This window comes from Pantherophis guttatus, chromosome 8, assembly GCF_059756535.1.
Source record: "Pantherophis guttatus breed Tessera chromosome 8, ASM5975653v1, whole genome shotgun sequence".
Lineage (NCBI taxonomy): Eukaryota > Metazoa > Chordata > Lepidosauria > Squamata > Colubridae > Pantherophis > Pantherophis guttatus.
The window spans coordinates 34996073-35014638 of record NC_142070.1 but is presented as its reverse complement, the minus strand read 5'-3'; the positions used below and the strand labels follow the sequence as shown (position 1 = coordinate 35014638).

The 18566-nt window shown below is 33.6% G+C and overlaps 1 protein-coding gene across 6 annotated transcripts in view; it reads left to right on the top strand.

Moving 5' to 3' along the window:
- The window catches only part of PCDH10 (protocadherin 10), a 53958-nt gene that overhangs the window by 12405 nt on the left and 22987 nt on the right, over positions 1 to 18566 (top strand). For 4 of the 6 annotated variants that reach the window (XR_015729086.1, XM_034401394.3, XM_034401392.3 and 1 more), the window contains exon 4: positions 3333 to 3638. Coding sequence is in view for 5 of the 6 variants with exons in the window: in XM_034401394.3 (XP_034257285.1) it covers positions 3333 to 3638 (306 nt within the window). In the remaining variant the exon portion in view is untranslated. Of the gene's footprint in view, positions 1 to 3332; positions 5568 to 18566 lie in introns of those variants that run through there. The other 2 variants (XM_034401391.3, XM_034401390.3) reach the window with 2 other exon arrangements.

Here is an 18566-nt window from a genome sequence, read left to right as displayed (position 1 = left end):
AAACACTTCTTTGTTTTTATATTAAAAATATATATATCAGCCCTTTTCATAAAAAATGAAGAGGTAAAAAACAGAAAATGATAGCTTCTTTCTATATATGCTTCTTGGTACTCGTATCTTTAATCACTGCTCATACACTGAGTTCATTGGATCTAGCTTCTACAGTAAGCATAAAGTGTGTAGAATTGTACCCTAAATCTAGTTTTTATTGATGGTCAAGTTTGAAAGGGGAAAAAAGAACCAAATAAATCATCCAGCAGTAAGCCACTGGTATTTTCAGTTTACTGAGTCTGCACCTGTGCTTCTGATAACACCCTGTCTTTAGAATTTTAGAATATCTTGACACTGTGAAGAATCACCTGCTAGAAACGCTGTAACAAGCTTTTAATTTCTATATTGAGATTACCTATTAGGTATAGGTGTCTGTGTGTTTACTTACAAACATGTTTCTGTTTACATACATGAATATAATTTTAAAACCAGAGTTTTGGCTTACATTTTTTGGACTGTAAAGAAAAAGGGTCTGATAGCTACAGTCTACGAGACTGGATAAGAGCTTTTGTTAAATATTATTAAATGTTTATTCAAAATGTATATTTTTAACATTTACTTAGTGCAGTGTTAAGTTTGTGAATAATTGTATCAGTGAGTCAACTGGCCTTATTAGTAAGGGTACATTTTTAGATATTGTATCCTTCTCCAGCCAAATAGCTTCTAGATGCATTAATATTTTCTAACAAGTAGCTATGTTGACTAACAATTGTGCGAATGCCTCATAATTCCTCATTTGAAGGCCTTGATTGTGGAAATTAATATATTTCATCATATACTTAAATATATAATTTAATAAGTTCAAATCACTTTAGTTGGTATTAACAATGATAATTTCATTCTGATTCTCATCTGATTTTATTATGATCCCATCTGGAAAACTAAGCAGTACAATCTTGATCTGTCCTCCAAAAGATTTGGAATTGGGGTCCCATCACATCTGGAGGGCAGAAGGTAGAACAAAGCTGGATTAATGAACTGTATTCAATATAAATAGGCATTTCATGAAAAAAAACTTAAATTTTTTGGTTAATATTTGTATCTACTATTTTACCAGTAGTAAGTAAACTAGCCATTTATTTTGCAAGCATTTATATTACATTATAATAGATAGGTAGTCCTCAATTTAGAATCAATAGTTTAATAATTTTACAAAATTATGACAGTCTTGGAAAAATTGACTTATTTACCTATGTTCAAAGTTATGACTATTATATCACCAAGTGGTCATGTGTTCACAATCCCAGTGCCTGACAACTGGCTTGTTTCTCTGACAATTGCAGTATCTTATAGTCATGTGTTCATAATTTACAACCTTCCCAAATGTCTTCGGAGAAACAAAGACAATTTAGAAAACTAATTTTGCTTAATGACCACAATTGTTCACTTAACCATGTGATTCACTTAATGACTTCATTAAAATGGTAACATCACATCTGATCACATGATAACTCACATTGACTTATGGCAGAAATTTCAGTGCTCGTTGTGGTTATAAATTGAGGACACTCTGTATGTGTTTATGTGCATGTATATACAGTAATACGTTAATGTGCATGTATATAATTTGTTTTGTATTGTGTATGCATATTGCTCCTCTAAAATTTTATTTCCAAGTGACGTTTACATGTACATTCCTTAAGGTTCACTCATTAATTATTTATTTCCAAACTTTTGTGATTGCAATTATCTGTAGAAGATTTCAGACAAAGCCAAATTCTCCCCCCCGAATTTAAAATATTTCTATTATAAAGTTTTAATTAAGTCAAATACTCCTTCCTTCCTTCCTTCCTTCCTTCCTTCCTTCCTTCCTTCCTTCCTTCCTTCCTTCCTTCCTTCCTAAAAATTTACTGATACCTTTGTGGGATTTTTAAACTGAAAATTCGTAGAAGAGAATACTAACCTATCTTTACTTCTAATCTTTAGGGGGTTAGATACTTTTGATCATATGGTTTGTGTATTCATGTTGATGTATTATTGTCTAATAGCAGGCATTCCTGAATTGGAAAATATAATCTTTAGGCTCCAAATGTCATTCTTGGGGACTGACACAGAAGAGGTATATTTGTTATAGAAAATAATTCCTACTTTGTGCGGTCTACAAGCTTATCAGCAGATTTAGAATTCTTCAATGATGCACTTCCAGTGAATCCAATAATTCTGGAAATTGGTTATGTATCACACGATGATGTTTTGACCAAATAATGTTTAACATTCAGCATTATTATGTTAATGAATTAAATTGTGTAGGGAATGGGTGACATGTATGTATATGAAAATGATTATAATTTGATCATTGTTGAACCAAATCAGCAAGAGTATCTTCGTTTGTTGTACAGGCATAAACAGCTCTTCACTTCTTTCCTGAGCAACACTGTAAAAAATAACTTTTTACTTCTTTAACTTTTATTAGACACATATTAATATTATCACAATTAATAGTCCCATTGACTATTTCATTTAAGTACATTGCTATTTCTTTAAGAAATGTGACTCAGTTTCATATGAAAAAAGAAATACCCATCATAAGACACAGAGAGAAAAGCTTGCCTATCATTTGAGAAATGAATGCATTTAAAAGGATTTATAAGTATACTGTTTTCTGTTGGCAGGGATTCATATTGGTATAGAGTAAGCATTCACACATTTGTCATACAAGCTGGATCTATGTCATATTAGACTTGCTGTGAATTTTAGCACTTTCTTTTTATAGGCTTTTAATGTGACTTAGGATTCTAGTGGAATTAAGTGGAAGAAAGTCTGAGGAGCGTATTCTTAAAAAAAAAAACAGTAGCCTAATTTGTTGAAATTTTCAGGAACATTCTCAACATATTTTCCCCTACCATCAGTATTTTTTATATGTCACACCTTTGCATATACATTAGCTTATGTAGTCTATTAATGGTCATTAAGCTGACAACTTTACCTTCGGAAAGTGGGACTTGTGCCTAGATGGTTTGACAAAACAGCTGACAAGAATTTTTTTCATAACAGTGATCCCGGTTGTCATCTTATGATTATTTGGCCAGTTGTGGAACATTCTTGCACTTCTTATCTTCTTTCTTTCTTTCTTTCTTTCTTTCTTTCTTTCTTTCTTTCTTTCTTTCTTTCTTTCTTTTTTTTTTTTTTTTTGTATAATGAAGCTTCTTTGAAGACTTAATAATCAAATTCTTTACTGGTAAGATGATAATAGAATAGAAAGTATCTTTTTTATCACCATGCCTTCAGCAGGTGATGACACTAAAGGTTATATCTGCAGTTTTTCTCTTTCCTGCTTATAGGCATGGATCTCTTCTCTAATTGCACAGAGGAATGTAAAGCACTGGGTCACTCAGATCGGTGTTGGATGCCCTCTTTTGTCCCTTCTGATGGACGGCAGGCTGCGGATTACCGCAGCAATCTTCATGTACCTGGAATGGACTCTGTTCCAGACACCGAAGTGTTTGAAACACCAGAAGCCCAGCCAGGGGCAGAGAGATCTTTCTCCACCTTTGGCAAAGAGAAGGCCCTTCACAGCACCCTGGAGAGGAAGGAACTGGATGGACTGCTGTCTAATACACGAGCGCCTTACAAACCACCATATTTGAGTAAGTACTGTCCAAAAAGGATGCTTGAAAGTGTTCCTTTTGTAGGAGTAAAACATCATTTCCAATATGCTTGCTAGGAGTAGATAAAGACAATGGGAGGGGAAAAAAACCCCCATTCTTCTGAAATTCTTCACTCTCGTCAATTACTCTCCATATAGCATTGATTTTTTTTTTTTTTTTAAAAAAAGCAGCTGTGGCATTTTAAGCTTTCTACTTCTAGGACACCATTGAAGATGAATTAATTTTTGAAAAAGAAAAATGCCTAGCTTGTTTTTTAGAAGTTTTGCCTTACTATACAGAGTCTTAAGTAAACAATTAGCAACATCATCATTTCTGCACATTATGTAGCAGTTTGTGGTGCCTCTTCATTGAAATTTGTTCAGCATCATAATGTTTGTACCGTGGAACAGTGTTTAGAGGACATCTTACAGAAAGTTACACTTCCCTTCTACTCCACTATTTTTTTTTTGGTTTCCTTGATCATACTTCAGTGAATTTGAATTTTCTATTTTGATGTTTTCTGAATTTTTATGATCTTCATCCATATGGTAATGTTTATGTAGGCAACACAGAAGATGCTGCCTAGTTTGGGAAAATTATTTCTTTATATGCTCCACATTATGAGCTAGGTAAAATATGTTGAATGAAGATGATATATTACTATGCTTATCCACCCATTTTTACATTGCAAGACTAGAATTTTTCCTTTCATTAGAAATATATTCAGTGATTATTAAAATCTATATCATTGAAATAGAAGAAAGCACCATTCATCAGCAAACCATTTATTTAATAGTACAACTACTGCAGTAGTAGGGAGATTTTTGAAGGAAATTAAAGTCTGAAAGACAGCAGAGGTGATAACAGCAATTTCAAACAATACACTTGTTACTGGAGTACTTCATTTGATCTCTCTTAGTCATCCTTATTTCTGTCTTGAAATTAGCCCATTGTAAACTAAGGATTCAGTCTTGAAATACAGCTTTTCTTTTAGATTGAATAGTTAAGAGAATGGACAATTTTTATATCACTGTTAAGATTTAGATACTACTTACAAGAACTCCATATTAAAAAAACATGCATTCCCATGAAGAACATCTCATGTACATTTGAAATTTTGGATATAGATGGAGTTGACAGCTTGTTGTTCACATCAAGATCCATCCCATGCATATTCCACTCAACAGCTTCTATTTTAGAGGCATGTTGTTAATATCCACAACCTGAACTTGGATCTATCATATTTTCTTTCTTTGTTTTATTCAGTTTATAAAATGCGTCAAAAATGACAAGCTAGCATCCAAATTTGCAAAACCTTAATTTTCATTAGAATTTAGCATTTAATTTCCTAATGAATTGAAATAAACCCTGTGTTACAAGTTAATAGCAACCCATATTTATTTGTGGGGTGGAAGGTGGTTTTGATTCTTGCACTCAGTACTAAACCATAGCTACTATTTTTTTAGAATATATTTATTAAGAGAAGAAATCAGTGCCTTAGTACAATGTGGAGAGCAAGTTGAAAACAGATAGGCAGGCAGGCAGAGAGATAAATAAAGAAACTATTTTTATTTCACTTATAAGGATAACAGCAAGACTTTATACAAAAGATAATTGTAGCAGAATGGCTAATAATGTCCATAGAATAATCAAGTTTAGCATTCTCCTGTGTCAGATTACACCAAAAAAAAAAAAAAAAGATCAAGAAAACATTACAATTTACATTTTGAATTAAACAAAAAGGCTAAATAAGAAAAGCCCCCCAAAAGTTAGAGTCTACTGGGTATGTAGCACACTAGCCATATTAATTGATAAAACTGAGGAAGTATCAATCAGCTGATGTGTTATTTCTTTTTTTAAGAAACAGGAGGAAGAAATGGAAGGGATAAATATATTTAATTTGACTTAATAAACATTTAATTGTCAAAAGACTTGGAATTTCTGAATTTATTTCATTAAAATGGTGGTGATGGTAATAATAATGATAATGGTTTGATATACATGATCTGTATATGGTTGAGGTCTGGATCTGATTAGGAAATCTGTTTTGTGCTTCAGTCTCAGAATTTCCAGTTAAAAACACAGAAAACTATCTAAATGTTTACATGGGTAATTTTAAAAGTGATTTTTTTTCTGGCTTCAGTGATGGAACCAAACACAAATACCTTTCTTTGTCTTCTTCTCAATGACCTACTATGGAAAGTACTTGGTTATGGCTTTAACCCCATCATGGTAGATGGAAAATATTTAGAAAACTACAGATTATAGGCAGAATACCTAGTATTTAGTATTGCAATATTAACTTTGTAAGATACCGTAAATAGAGAAATAAAATGGACTCAAATTTATATCTAGGTTTAAAAAAATGCATAGCTACTTATGAAAAAATGAATGTTTACACTAGCTTTTTAGAACTATTTAAAGAATTGATAAAACAGATAAAAGCTATTTGGATTAGCACTGAGATATACATTGAACATTTTCCTTGGAATTATTTTTTAATGCTGAAAAAGGTAAGTTAAGAAATGCATAATTAAATAACTGAAAGTAGCCAATATGACAGAATAATACATTTTATAAGTTTGTGACAGGTTAAAGGATGTATCTGAGAAGTCAGTGACAAAATTTTGGAATAGATTGATGCAGTAAATAAAAATAAGTTCCCTACACCAGATGGTATTCATCCAACAGTTGCAAATACATTTTAGGAAAAAGCTGAGTCAATTTGCAACTTGAAAAATAAAAATCACCAGGCAATGCTCATGTTTTAAATTAAATTCAACTCAGAAAATACTGCAGCTCAAAATACTTTAACCTCAGCAGATATAATCTATTGTATTTATTTATTGATTTGTTTTAATTTCTATAGCTGCCCACCTCAGCAAGTGTCCCTTAGAGCATTAGAATAATTACAAATGATGAGAGTTTTCAAATGAGTAAAAACAGTAGATTTTTCTATATCTGGACATGTTAAAACAAGTATGCATGGAAGTTTATTGCAGTATCAAAACAGAATTTCTATGTCATGATTTTGAAGTTCTATCACAAGTTATCACTTTGCTGATTGATTAGCATGTGTCAGGGCAATAGATTTCCCCTTTCTTTCTTTCTTTCTTTTTTTTTTTTTGAGCAAGAGATGGTGAATATAGGAGAAAGTGAAGAGGGAGAATTGGGAAAGGAGGTCTCTTGCTTAAATTAAAGTCTGATGTACAACATCAGGAATGCAGGAGCTTTAAATAATCTCTGAATGGAGATCAGGAATAAAGGGCTATCTTCCTAATAACTGATGAAATCAAATGGATGTCAGCAAATGATAATGAAAGCAAAAAGGATCACAAAAAGGATTTTATTGCAGTACACTAAGCATTTTTTTTAGTCAAGGAAATACTCTAATTAATAAAGATACACTGCAATATTAAAAGTAGGTTGATACAATTTTTGAATACGAAATACAAACATCTGCTTTGTTAAAATTATTAAATGACTCGGTAGGGCTAAATAATTGAAGTCTGACTATTGATTTTGGACAGTGAAAACAATAGTTCAGGTCTAAGATACCTATCTATGGGACGTAAGCAGTGGTGGGATTCAGCCAGTTCGCACCACTTCGGGAGAACCAGTTGTTAACTTTCTGAGCAGTTTGGTGAACTGGTTGTTGGAAGAAATCATTAGGGCAGAGAACTGGTTGTTAAATTATTTGAATTTCACCACTGGACGTAAGTAAAGATTTTTTTTTTACATTATTAAACCAGTCCTGTTATAAATCATTACCAAATAATGAAACCATAATAAGTAAGATTTAAAAAATCAAAATAAACTATTGAGATAATCAATCAAATCAATCAATCTGAATAGAGCCAGAAGGAACCTTGGAGGTCTTCTAATCCAACCCCCTGCTCAAGTAGGAGACCCTATACCATTTCAGATTGGTGGCTGTCCAGCCTTTTCTTAAAAACCTCCAGTGATGAAGCCCCTACAACTTCTGAAGGCAAGCTGTTCCAATTGTCCTCACTGTTAGGAAGTTTCTCCTTAGCCAAAGCATTTCTGGTCAGGAATAAATAGAAACATTCTATAACATCCTAGCCCATGTTAGGTGCAACATTTTTAAAAAGCTGCAGAGGGTCAAATCTGAAAAATATTTGTAAGTACCAGCTATAAATGAGACTGAGAATTTGAAATATAAAATTTTAGAAAAAAGCAATGACAAAATGTTTTGATATTCTCATAAAAAAAGGATCCTCTATATCCTTTTGACCTAGTCTGAAGAGAAATTGGTGATGTTTGGGTGTCTCTGAATTGTTCAGATCCTTTTTTTTTTTTGTGCCTCACATGACATTTCTAATAGAATTCTAGAATTCCTCTAGCCACCCCTCCCTCAGTAACCCATCATACGTTAGTAAAACAAACTAGATTCAATTAAAATAGTAAAAGTCATCAACATCTACTGCAACAGAGGAGGCAACATTTACAAGTGAAAATGGGGTAATTCTCTCATCACCTGCTTTAATAATATAAATGTTTACAGTTATCTCAATAAACTATCATGCGACAAACCAAATGAATCACTCAAATCTTATAACCAAGTTCTGTCATTTGATAATAGAAACTTGCATGCAGAAAAAAAGAACATGCCTGTAGTCATTGTTTAACAACCAAAATTGGACTGGCAAACTGCACCATTAAGCAAAGTGGTTACTAAGTGAAACTGACAGTGTTTATGACTTTACTTTAACTTTCCTTTGCTTTAGAGGCCTACAAAGATTGTGTGTACAAGGATTGATTGGAAAGTTACTTTTTCACCACCATCATAACTGTAAATGGTCTCTGTCTGAGAAAGTTGTTAAACAAGGCAGGGGTGGGTTCTGCTTACCTTTACTACCGGTTCGTATTGTGCCCATGCGCTTGTGAGCTCTTCTGTGCATGTGCAGAAGCTTCTGCAGATCGCCTATGATGATGTCCAGGTCAGTGGGCGGAGCCTCCCACCAGTTTTACTACCGGTTCTTCCGGTAGTAAAACCAGTTCTTCAGTGGCAACCCACCACTAAAACAAGGGCTATCTATATACTGAAATTCTGAGTCACATTAGCAGCTGATCTGTGATATAAATTTGATGACTTGTTTAAAGAACTGATTTCAGAATTGCCTAGACTAGGTAAATAGACTTGCATATTTTTACAAATACTTTTACAAATAAGGCAGGAGGCATATTATTAAGATCATATTAAAAAAAGAACCATTTTAGTCAAATGAAATAACAGATGTAGTACAAGGATGTCATATTTTTCATATGATTTTAATGGAAAGTAATGTGATCTTTAAGAAGTAACATCATTCATTTCATATTTATCCCATATTCACTTCTTACTAGTACTCTTATTGATCTATGGCATTAGTTTACCCATAATCAAATTTTGTTTTTAGAATGAAGTTACTGAATCTAAAGTGCAAAACCATCATTATTTCCAAGATAATTTTTTCCTAAATTTTTTTTGGAAAAAATCAATATTATATATAATAAAATTCTGAAATATACTTCTTAATTACTGTCAAACATATGTAACTTGACAACATTCAGAAGTCCTCCTTATTAATAAATAATCAAGAAAAAGTATTTTTAAAATATCCATATTATTTATAAAATAATTACATACAGAAATTTTAATTCTTTGTATTTCAAAGTCATTGAAAAGAATTTAGCAGAATGTTTCAGTAATAAAACAAAAAAAAAGAATATACTCAGTATCTTTTAGGCTGAATCACCATAAAACCTGACAAAATCAAAAATAGATAACATAAACTCATCAACCAGGACAGTCAGAGAAATTTTGCAAAGACTATTTCTTTGCAACAAATAGCATAGGGCAATGTGTGGGTTGTACAGAGAACTGAAAATTAATAGTGCTTATTTCCAGATACGTTTACAAGGATATTTTAATGCATGAGGCAATTTTCTGTCTCAGATTTATGTTTATGTTTATGCTATTGAAATGTATTATTTCATTTTTACCAATTAAGAATATTATTGAAATATTATCAGAAATATAAGTCTTCAAATAAATCTACTTCCAGTGATTACAAGGACACATCCATATAATTTTCTTCACTACGTGGACTTGGACTACCATTTTCTTTCTTTGGGATTTTTTTTTTTTAAATCTTACAGTTTAGGCTACAATTCTGATTATTAGTAGTCTTCCAAATACAAAACTGAACTGCTTAGATTTTCCAATATCAATCAAGTTGGCTAGGTTCTACCATTTCTGTTGTCATAAGAGTATAATTTCCTAATGTCTAGAGTAGTACAAACTTTAAATAAATAAAAAATATGGACTATTTGTACGTTTGTGAATCATTTAATAAAATAGCTTACATAAATAATGTATTTAATTGTTAGCACCAATTATTGATTTTACCAGTTCCTCTGAACATCTGCTTTCTTTGACCTTTCAACCTTGTGAAGAATGGAAAATATAGTTTCACTTTCTATTCACCTTCTATTTTAAGTCCCTTGTTAATCTGTTGCATAACAATATCTGTCTTGATATTACATTTCAGTTTGCTTATATTTATGCTTCAATTTTGACACTACTATCCCAAGCTCCATGGAGCCAAAACAACTTTTTGAATTAAGAAGACTTCGTTTCAAATACCTTCAATCTTCAGTAGAAGGAATTGTATGAAGAATAAAAAAATTAACTAGACTTCTGAGAAGCTTTTCTTCCTGACTATCAACTACTAGATATGAATAAAAATACAATCTTTTGAAAAGGCAATGAATAAATACATTAATGATATATAATTCAAAATGTGCTTTGAAAACTAAGATTAATCTGAATTTCTCTTCAATTTCAAAATAAATCATATATAATTATACACAAAATTTGCCAACTATACTACATAATGATTTAATTCTGGCTAGAGGTGAAACTTTAAGTCAGGAAGGTCATATTCAATTCATTTCTTTTTTTTAAGTAATAGAAAATGGGAAATGCTTGAATTGTTTATCAAATAAGAATAGGCAATACTAAATTAGTAAACTGATTCTTTCATCTAGTTCTGTGTAATGACCAAATTCAAATCCTTGATAATACATGCTATTATCATCTAGGGAATTAGAAGCAGTGAAAGTGGACGTCACAAGCATATTGAAACAGAGATGCTAAGACAAATGAAAAAAAGTATTAAAGTAAAAAATTTAAAAAGTATCAAAAAGATAAATGTTTATATGTATACACACATATATAAAGGTAAAGGGCCTTTCAGATCTCATCCAGCTTCTGATAAATTCAAAATCTCATCCTTTTGATCTTGGCAATAGTGGGAAAATGATTCGCTAAACATTCCAGAATGTTTTCTTTCTAACTTCCAGTTTAGCCATGGCTTTCTTGGTGATTTCCCATCCAAGCAGGAACTCTGATTAGCCTTTTTAATTGGTTATGGTTGGCAAGTGCTGCCACCTGTTGTAGACATAAATATATGTACAAGTAAGCAAAATGAGCTGTGTCAAAGTAGAAAAGAGAACATAATTAGCAACCAAAGCATTTTTAATAAAAATTAAAATGGCATTATGTAATAAAACAATGGTGTTAGATATCATTATATTAACCATTATCATTTTTATTTTTATTTTGTTTCAATATACAAGGAGGCAATTATACAAACATTCCTTCCTCCTTCTATGCAGGTAGCCCTTGACCTGCAATCATTTGTTTTGTGATTGTTCAAAGTTACAGTGGCACTGAAAAAAGTGATTTCTGACTATTTTATACACTCATGATCATTGCAGCATCCTCATGGTTACATGATCAAAATTCATATACATATATTTATGATGGTTGTTGTGTCCCAGGATGATATGGTCATCTTTTGCCACCTTCTAACAAGTAGAGTCAATGGGGAAGCCAGATTCACGTAACAGTTGTGTTATTGACTTAACAACTACAGTGATTCACATAACAACTGTGACAAGAAAGGTGGTAAATGGGGCAAAACAATTGTCATGCTTAACAATGGAAATTTCAGACTTAATTGTGGTTATAAATCAAGGACTATCTGTATTCCTCACAACAACTCTGTGAGGTGAGTTGGGCTGAGAGAAAGTGATCCAATTGTCAATTTATTTTCATGGCTAAGGTTGGGACTAAAACTTAGTCTTCTGGTTTCTAGGCCCACACCTTAAAAGATTACTCACATAATTACCCTACCTCGATTTGTCTAACAAATGTGTAAGGCTTGAACATGATATGTTCGAGATTTTTCTGCTGTGTCCAAAAAAATTATAAAAGTTGAAAAACAATTTTCCCAATCTAAATCTATTGTATTCAATAGCATGCTCCTTGGGTAAATGCAAGTCCTTCCTGTGACTTGCAATAACAATGAAGCACATCTTTTCTCCACTACTGTTACTATACGTCTATTGATACACCTATCATTTCAATATTTATGTTTCTTTGGAGACTGCATGTTTATTTATTTATTATTTTTTTTACTGAATTTATTTAGTCAGGAAAAGAAACTAATAAAAGGGAAGGGGAAATGGACATTATAGCATTTTTCAGATATCTGGAATTTTGAAAATATTTTCTACTGAACTGTGCATATCAAAATTAATGCATATTTTCATTTCTGAAACCACATAGTTCAGTACTCACCGGAAGGTGGATAATGGCAATACTTCAGATTCAAACAGAAATACATACTTCAAAGCATGTGTATGAATTTTCTGGGTATACACTGCAGTTGTGTGGGCAATCACAGACCTTGAAGAAAGATGCAAGATATGACCTAAGCTATGCAAGCAACCCTGTATTGTCTGGTGTACTGTTAGAATATGAAGCACTACACAATCCTAGTAAATTATGTTGTGATTTGGAAAAAAATTCTGTTCAGTTAAGAGCAGCCTAGCAATGGAATCAAATAGTCAAGAGATATGATGATCTCTTCCTGATTGTTAAGGATAAAATGAAGATGGATATTGGAGTGGATAATTTTAATTTGACTTGATAATTTGTCAATAATATTCTTATGTACACATACACACATATATGGAGATACACACACAAACACACACACAGGGAGGGGGGACTAAGCACTCATGCAAAATGTAACTGTTCAATTAGGGAGTCCTATGAAGTTGCTAAGGATGTTCCCAGTTCCTGCAATTTACTCTCCACAAAACCCAGTATACGGAGAACTATGGAAGGCATTGGTAAAAAGGGAGAAATATACAAATTACATTTCCTAACTTTTTCTATCTTAATTTCAGTTTGACTTACATCCACCTTTGTTTCCAATACGGGTGTATGTGCATACAAACTATATTTTTTGTATTTATTTCTCCCAATATACACTTTCTACAAACTTAACATTAACATATTTTCCATCATTTTTTTCTTGATATTCAGTTATGCTCATTACTGAAGTACATTAACCTTTCTCTCTACATAAAACTTGTGGCTTACATTGGAAAGTATACCAAATGCTGGATCTGTTTATTAAATTAATTCATTTTCTTGCCCATTTTCATACCTAAAGAAGTTTATATCAAAATGTTTATGTGAAATTATATAATTATCATTTTACAGGCAAATATAACACAACTTTGTAGGAAGTAAAATAAAATATAATTATATTTTTAAAATTGCAATAAGTATAACAAAACCAAATTTCAGTAAAATGCTAGCTAACTCTTAACAACTTCAGGTATTATTAAATAATATTTTAAAAAATTCTACACTTGGTGCAGAAATACATAACATGTGTTAATCTAAGCAGGTACTTAGCTTTTCATGGTTAAGAAAATATCTAATTAAAGTCTACTTTGAATTATGTAATACATTTTGTAGCTAATTAGGAGGGAACACATTTTCCAGGAGCATTTTTTAAAAAGCGTATGGCATAAATAGCCTGGGAAGTCTATAATCCTTTTTACCACAAAGTAGTTCTGGCATCTTAAGATTGCTAGTTCATTTTGTTCATGCATGTGCACTATCCAAAGTACACCACAGGGGGCGAACTAGCTTTGTACCACCTGGCTACCAGCATTTGGGGGACGTTGGGTCATCCAGGCTTTCTTCAGTCAACCTCACCTCACATCCGGGCTGATTTGACACCAACTCCCGCTTCCACATGGAACACTGCTATTTTAAGCTAAAGGCACATTTCCTACAATTCTGCACTAGAGAAACATCAAGTGTCTCTAATTCACAATGAAAGCTATTATATCAGTCTCTTTTTATGGAGAAATATAACAAAAGCCAAAATGAAACATTATGATAACAAGGCAAGTTAATTGTTATTGAGACCCTAGTGTCTGAGATGAAGAAGATAACAAGTGGCCTATTTATTATATAACATGACTCATCAGTGACTTAGACATTGCTGTGAAGAATATGCTAATCACGTATTTAAACAATACAAGCTTGGAAAGGATTGCAGATCTTTATGCCAAATGCAATTAAGTACTCTATAATCTTGATAAATTGGAAGTATGGGCTGAAATGTGATAAGATACCACTTCAAATCAAGACATAATTGCTTTGCTCTTGAATGCTAAATAAAAGACTAAAGCAAGTAAATATGAGATATTGTGGACAATGAGGATGAATAACTTCATTAAAAAAGCATAGTATCTAATAATTTCTGCTACAATAAATGATAGCAAAATGGACTAGAAACCTCAATTAAAAATATAGTCATGGCTAGAATGCAGTTTTTTTTCTTTCATTTTGTATGTTCGTATTTTGAAGCAATCATGCATTGTTTACATTACGTGAAGCATACATCTGTAGCATTTTAGAAATGCAATAGAGCATTGCATATTGTAATGCTTCCTTCACATTAAAAAGGGGAAAAGAATCTTCTTTACAGTATGTAGGAAACTAGGATGTTCCTCCCTTGAGATACTAGCTTTTAATAAGCAAGAATAGTTATAATTGCACTGAATCTGTAAAGCCTTTTGTTATTTACATTTCTAAGTATTGCTGCTCTACAATTGTAGTCAGGTCATCCTAAAATGTAGATTTGACATTTAAAAAAAAACCTGATTCACAATAATGTTAAAATACTTGATGATTAACAAAAACTGCATTTACTGGATAAAGCTGTGAATATACCATCAATATCTTGGAATCACTTGTCTACTGATCTTGAGTATTAGAGGATCCCATAAAACAGTAATGCAATTGTAGGGAAGTAATCATCTGAAATCACTTTGGTATGAATGGTTGTTCTCATTGAGAAGAAAATTAATACAACTAAGGAAGGAATGGAATATCAGGCAAATTACTCGCATATAAAAATACACATCTACCTATGAATGAATGTTTACACAAAATCATATGCACTGGCCTATCACTGCACCTTATGACTTAAATCCTTTTCTTCTTCCTTCCCCCATCCCTATCTGCTCTATTACTATTCATTTTTTCATTTTCTTCTTATCTCCATGATAAATGTGAATGCTTTTCAGACTAACGAGTGATATATTATATACAGGAGAAATATATACTGCTCAAAAAAATAAAGGGAACACAAGAAGAAGACATCCGAGATCTGAATGAATGAAAGAGCCTTTTTAAATACTTTGTTCTTTACATACAGTAGTTTATACACTGCTCAAACAACTACAGGGAACAAAAAACTACTGTATGTAACGAACAAACTATTTAATAAGGCTATTTCATTCATTCGGATCTCGGATGTCTTCTGCTTGTGTTCCCTTTATTTTTTTGAGCAGTGTACATAATTTGAGTTATACTGTTGGCAATAAGTGTAATAATTGTGAAGGCTATTTTTCCAAAAGTATAAATGGATCCCCTTTCCACCATGTTGCCGGCAAAACAGTAGAAAACAGTTATATGAACTTCCTTAAATTAAGATGCATTTTTTTCCTCCACTGATTCAGAAGTAAGAGAAGACAATCCAAAATGATAAAGATTATACTTAAATATGAATTTAAAAATTGGACAGACACCTGAAATGAGGTAAGGTAGAATTGGAAGTAGAAGATATGTGGAAGGTTGTGATGATATAGTATAGTATAGAATTCAGTGGTGGGGCAGCAACTTGGAATTATAGACTTACTTTGTTCGCTCTCTATGAGTTTGAAATGTTGACTTCAGAAGATTCTTAAAGAGTACATTCTGGGTGGAACACAGGACCCTGACACTGTCTTAATTTATTTTTAATTTATTAAATTTATATGCCACCTACCTTACTCTGAAAAATTACCCTGCAGCGTCATACACTGATTATAATGAAAATTGAGGTAATCAACCTGAGTACTCTAATTTCATTCCTGTTACTTATAGATAGTCATGGGTATGGTACTTAACAAGCCATTATATATTTCGGAGTGGTCTGATACTAGAGGACTTTAAGCAAGCAAAGTGATTTTTTTGGTGTTAATTAATGTAAGTTAGATTACTCTTTTAGAAAAGCTTTCTTGTAAATGAATAGTTATTGTTATGAAATTACAATTCTATTTTTAAAAGAGCAGTTCCTGACAAGATATCAAGGTATGCTTAAAAAAACAGCCCATCTATATAAATAAAAATGTAAATGTTTGTTTGTTCAAAATATTAAATCTCTGAAAGTTCTTCACCGATTGCTGTGAAATTTTGACACAACATTGCATTCGAATACGCGCATGTTTTTATATACCTATATGATATAGATGTCACACCTGTGTCAGGTAAAAACATGCTTTTTTGAAAAACAGCGCCATCTGTTGGATGTAAAAGCAACACACACTATACTAAATATTTTACGATTCCATTTCAATGTTTCCGATTTACGATCCATTTACGATTTCCAAATTTCCAATTTTACGATTCCATTTCAATGTTTCTGATTGCATTTTTAAATTGAATTTTCATAGATTTCGATTTATTTTCATTTTGATTTAATTATTTCGTGCGACATTGCGTTGGAATTGAGCTGTGCCGTATCCCTCTGTAGCTCAGGTCACGCCTATTTTGCCTCCGTCCGACCAGTCTTTTCACTCGGTCGATTGGATTCAGATCTCAGTTGCCTTTCTCTATGTTTCTTTTTGGACTTTAACGTCGCAGCACCACAATGGCAGGTGTGAGCTGGGTTTTTTCCCCTCAGCGCCGCCGCTGCCAAACCCACAAGCAAAATGGCGGGAAATGTCAACTGCCGTGAAGCGTCCTCCCGGCTAACGGAGTATGCCATACCTTTGCCAGGGACCCCGATGCCGCCTGTGATGCGGAGAGCTGCAAAGGTGAAGGTGGTTATACCGGCAAGCCGGGAAACCAGCTCTTACACCCGCGGCAAAGTATCCTTGGAGGCGTCCGAAGACAAACCTACGGATGGCTGCTGGATTCAAAATATTTGTCGGTGGCCACCGTCCCTGAGCCCCAGGAATGCAAACTCACCGACGCCAGCCCGGCCAGAGGCCTCCGTCAATCCCACGATGCACAGCTCTCCCAATACAAGCACCAAATAGGTAAAAGTCCAAGAAAGCATTGATTAAGCAATGTTAAAGTCCAAAAAGAAATGTAGAGAAAGGCAACTCAGGTCTCAGTCCAATCGACCGAGTGAAAAGACTGGTGGGACGGAGGCAAAGTAGGCGTGACCTGAGCTACAGAGGGAAATTATTGGCACTCGGTCAAAAAATATTGTATACCCACAAGACTGAGCCACGGCAACGTGTGGCCAGGTACAGCTAGTATATTAATATAAAAAGTGGGGGGGGGGGGAGGCTAAGAAATGGTTTAGTGCTTTGAAAGAAAAATAATAGTGTCTAGTCTTCTTCTAATAAACAGTCGAGTGTGCATCTTGAATTGATGAAATATATTTTAAATTTCTTGTCTCTAAAGTTCAAGTTAATTATCAATTGTAGTTCCACTGGGCTCAGTTCTTTGCCAGTAAACATTTTAATGAACTGATAAGGAGAAATGACAAACAATTCACAACCTAGAATGTATGATATTAATCAATAAGTTTTGCTGACGCATATAATCAATAAGATAGCTTTGTGGAAGTACTCTCATAGGAAAAAAGTAACAAATAGCCTACCTAAGCAGAAGAGTGATCCAAGGCCAGAAGTCTCGCTTGCTTTGAGTAATTCCTAGAGGTACTTTGGGACAAGTCATGTAGTGGGAAATGAAACCACAGGCTTGCAAGTGAGCATACAGAACATAAAAACTGCTGAAGTGATGATTGTATTATGAAAACCTGTGGTTAATCTATGGACACGAATATATTTGTAAATGCTAGTTTTAGTCATATAAGAGAAAAGAGGAAAACAGAGTAAGGAAAAAGGGAAACAACTTGATTGATCAAGCTTGTGGGTTTGGTAGTGTTGTGGCTCCATTACCTGAGCCTGTGTTATTGGCAGGAGAGGACTCCGAGAGTGAAGGAGAAGAGTTGGCAAGGTCTCCCTCTCCAGGACCCTCCTCTTTGGCAATGCCTTCGGTGTCCGCCGAAGGGCAAGAGATAGGGCCGGGGCCAAGCATGTCCACACAGCCACAGGTGGACAGTGATGTGAGTAATGAGTCTTGGCTGGATCCACACCAGCGTCGCAGAGATATGCGCGCACAACAGAAGAAAAGGCATGCCCGAGATTAGGCTGAGTCACTGGACCACACCCCCACAGGGAGTGTGGTGGCCAGTCAAGCCTTGTGACGAACAAAGCTGAAAGCTTCCATGCCATTCTGAATTGCCGGACTTTTGCTATAGGCTTTGCTGGATTATACTTGGACTTGATTTACTCTGTAATTATTGAACATTTTACTTTGATGCACCAGAAGCGGAGAGAAGTTATCTCTTCCCTTCGTGAGTAATAAACTCTTGGCAGGCAGCCACTAGGTTGCTGCCAAGTTCCGTTATCATAAGGAAAAGGATTTTGGCGGCTGGTTTGGTTTTAACTCTTGGACGTCTGTTGGTGTGTGTGCGTGTGGGACGG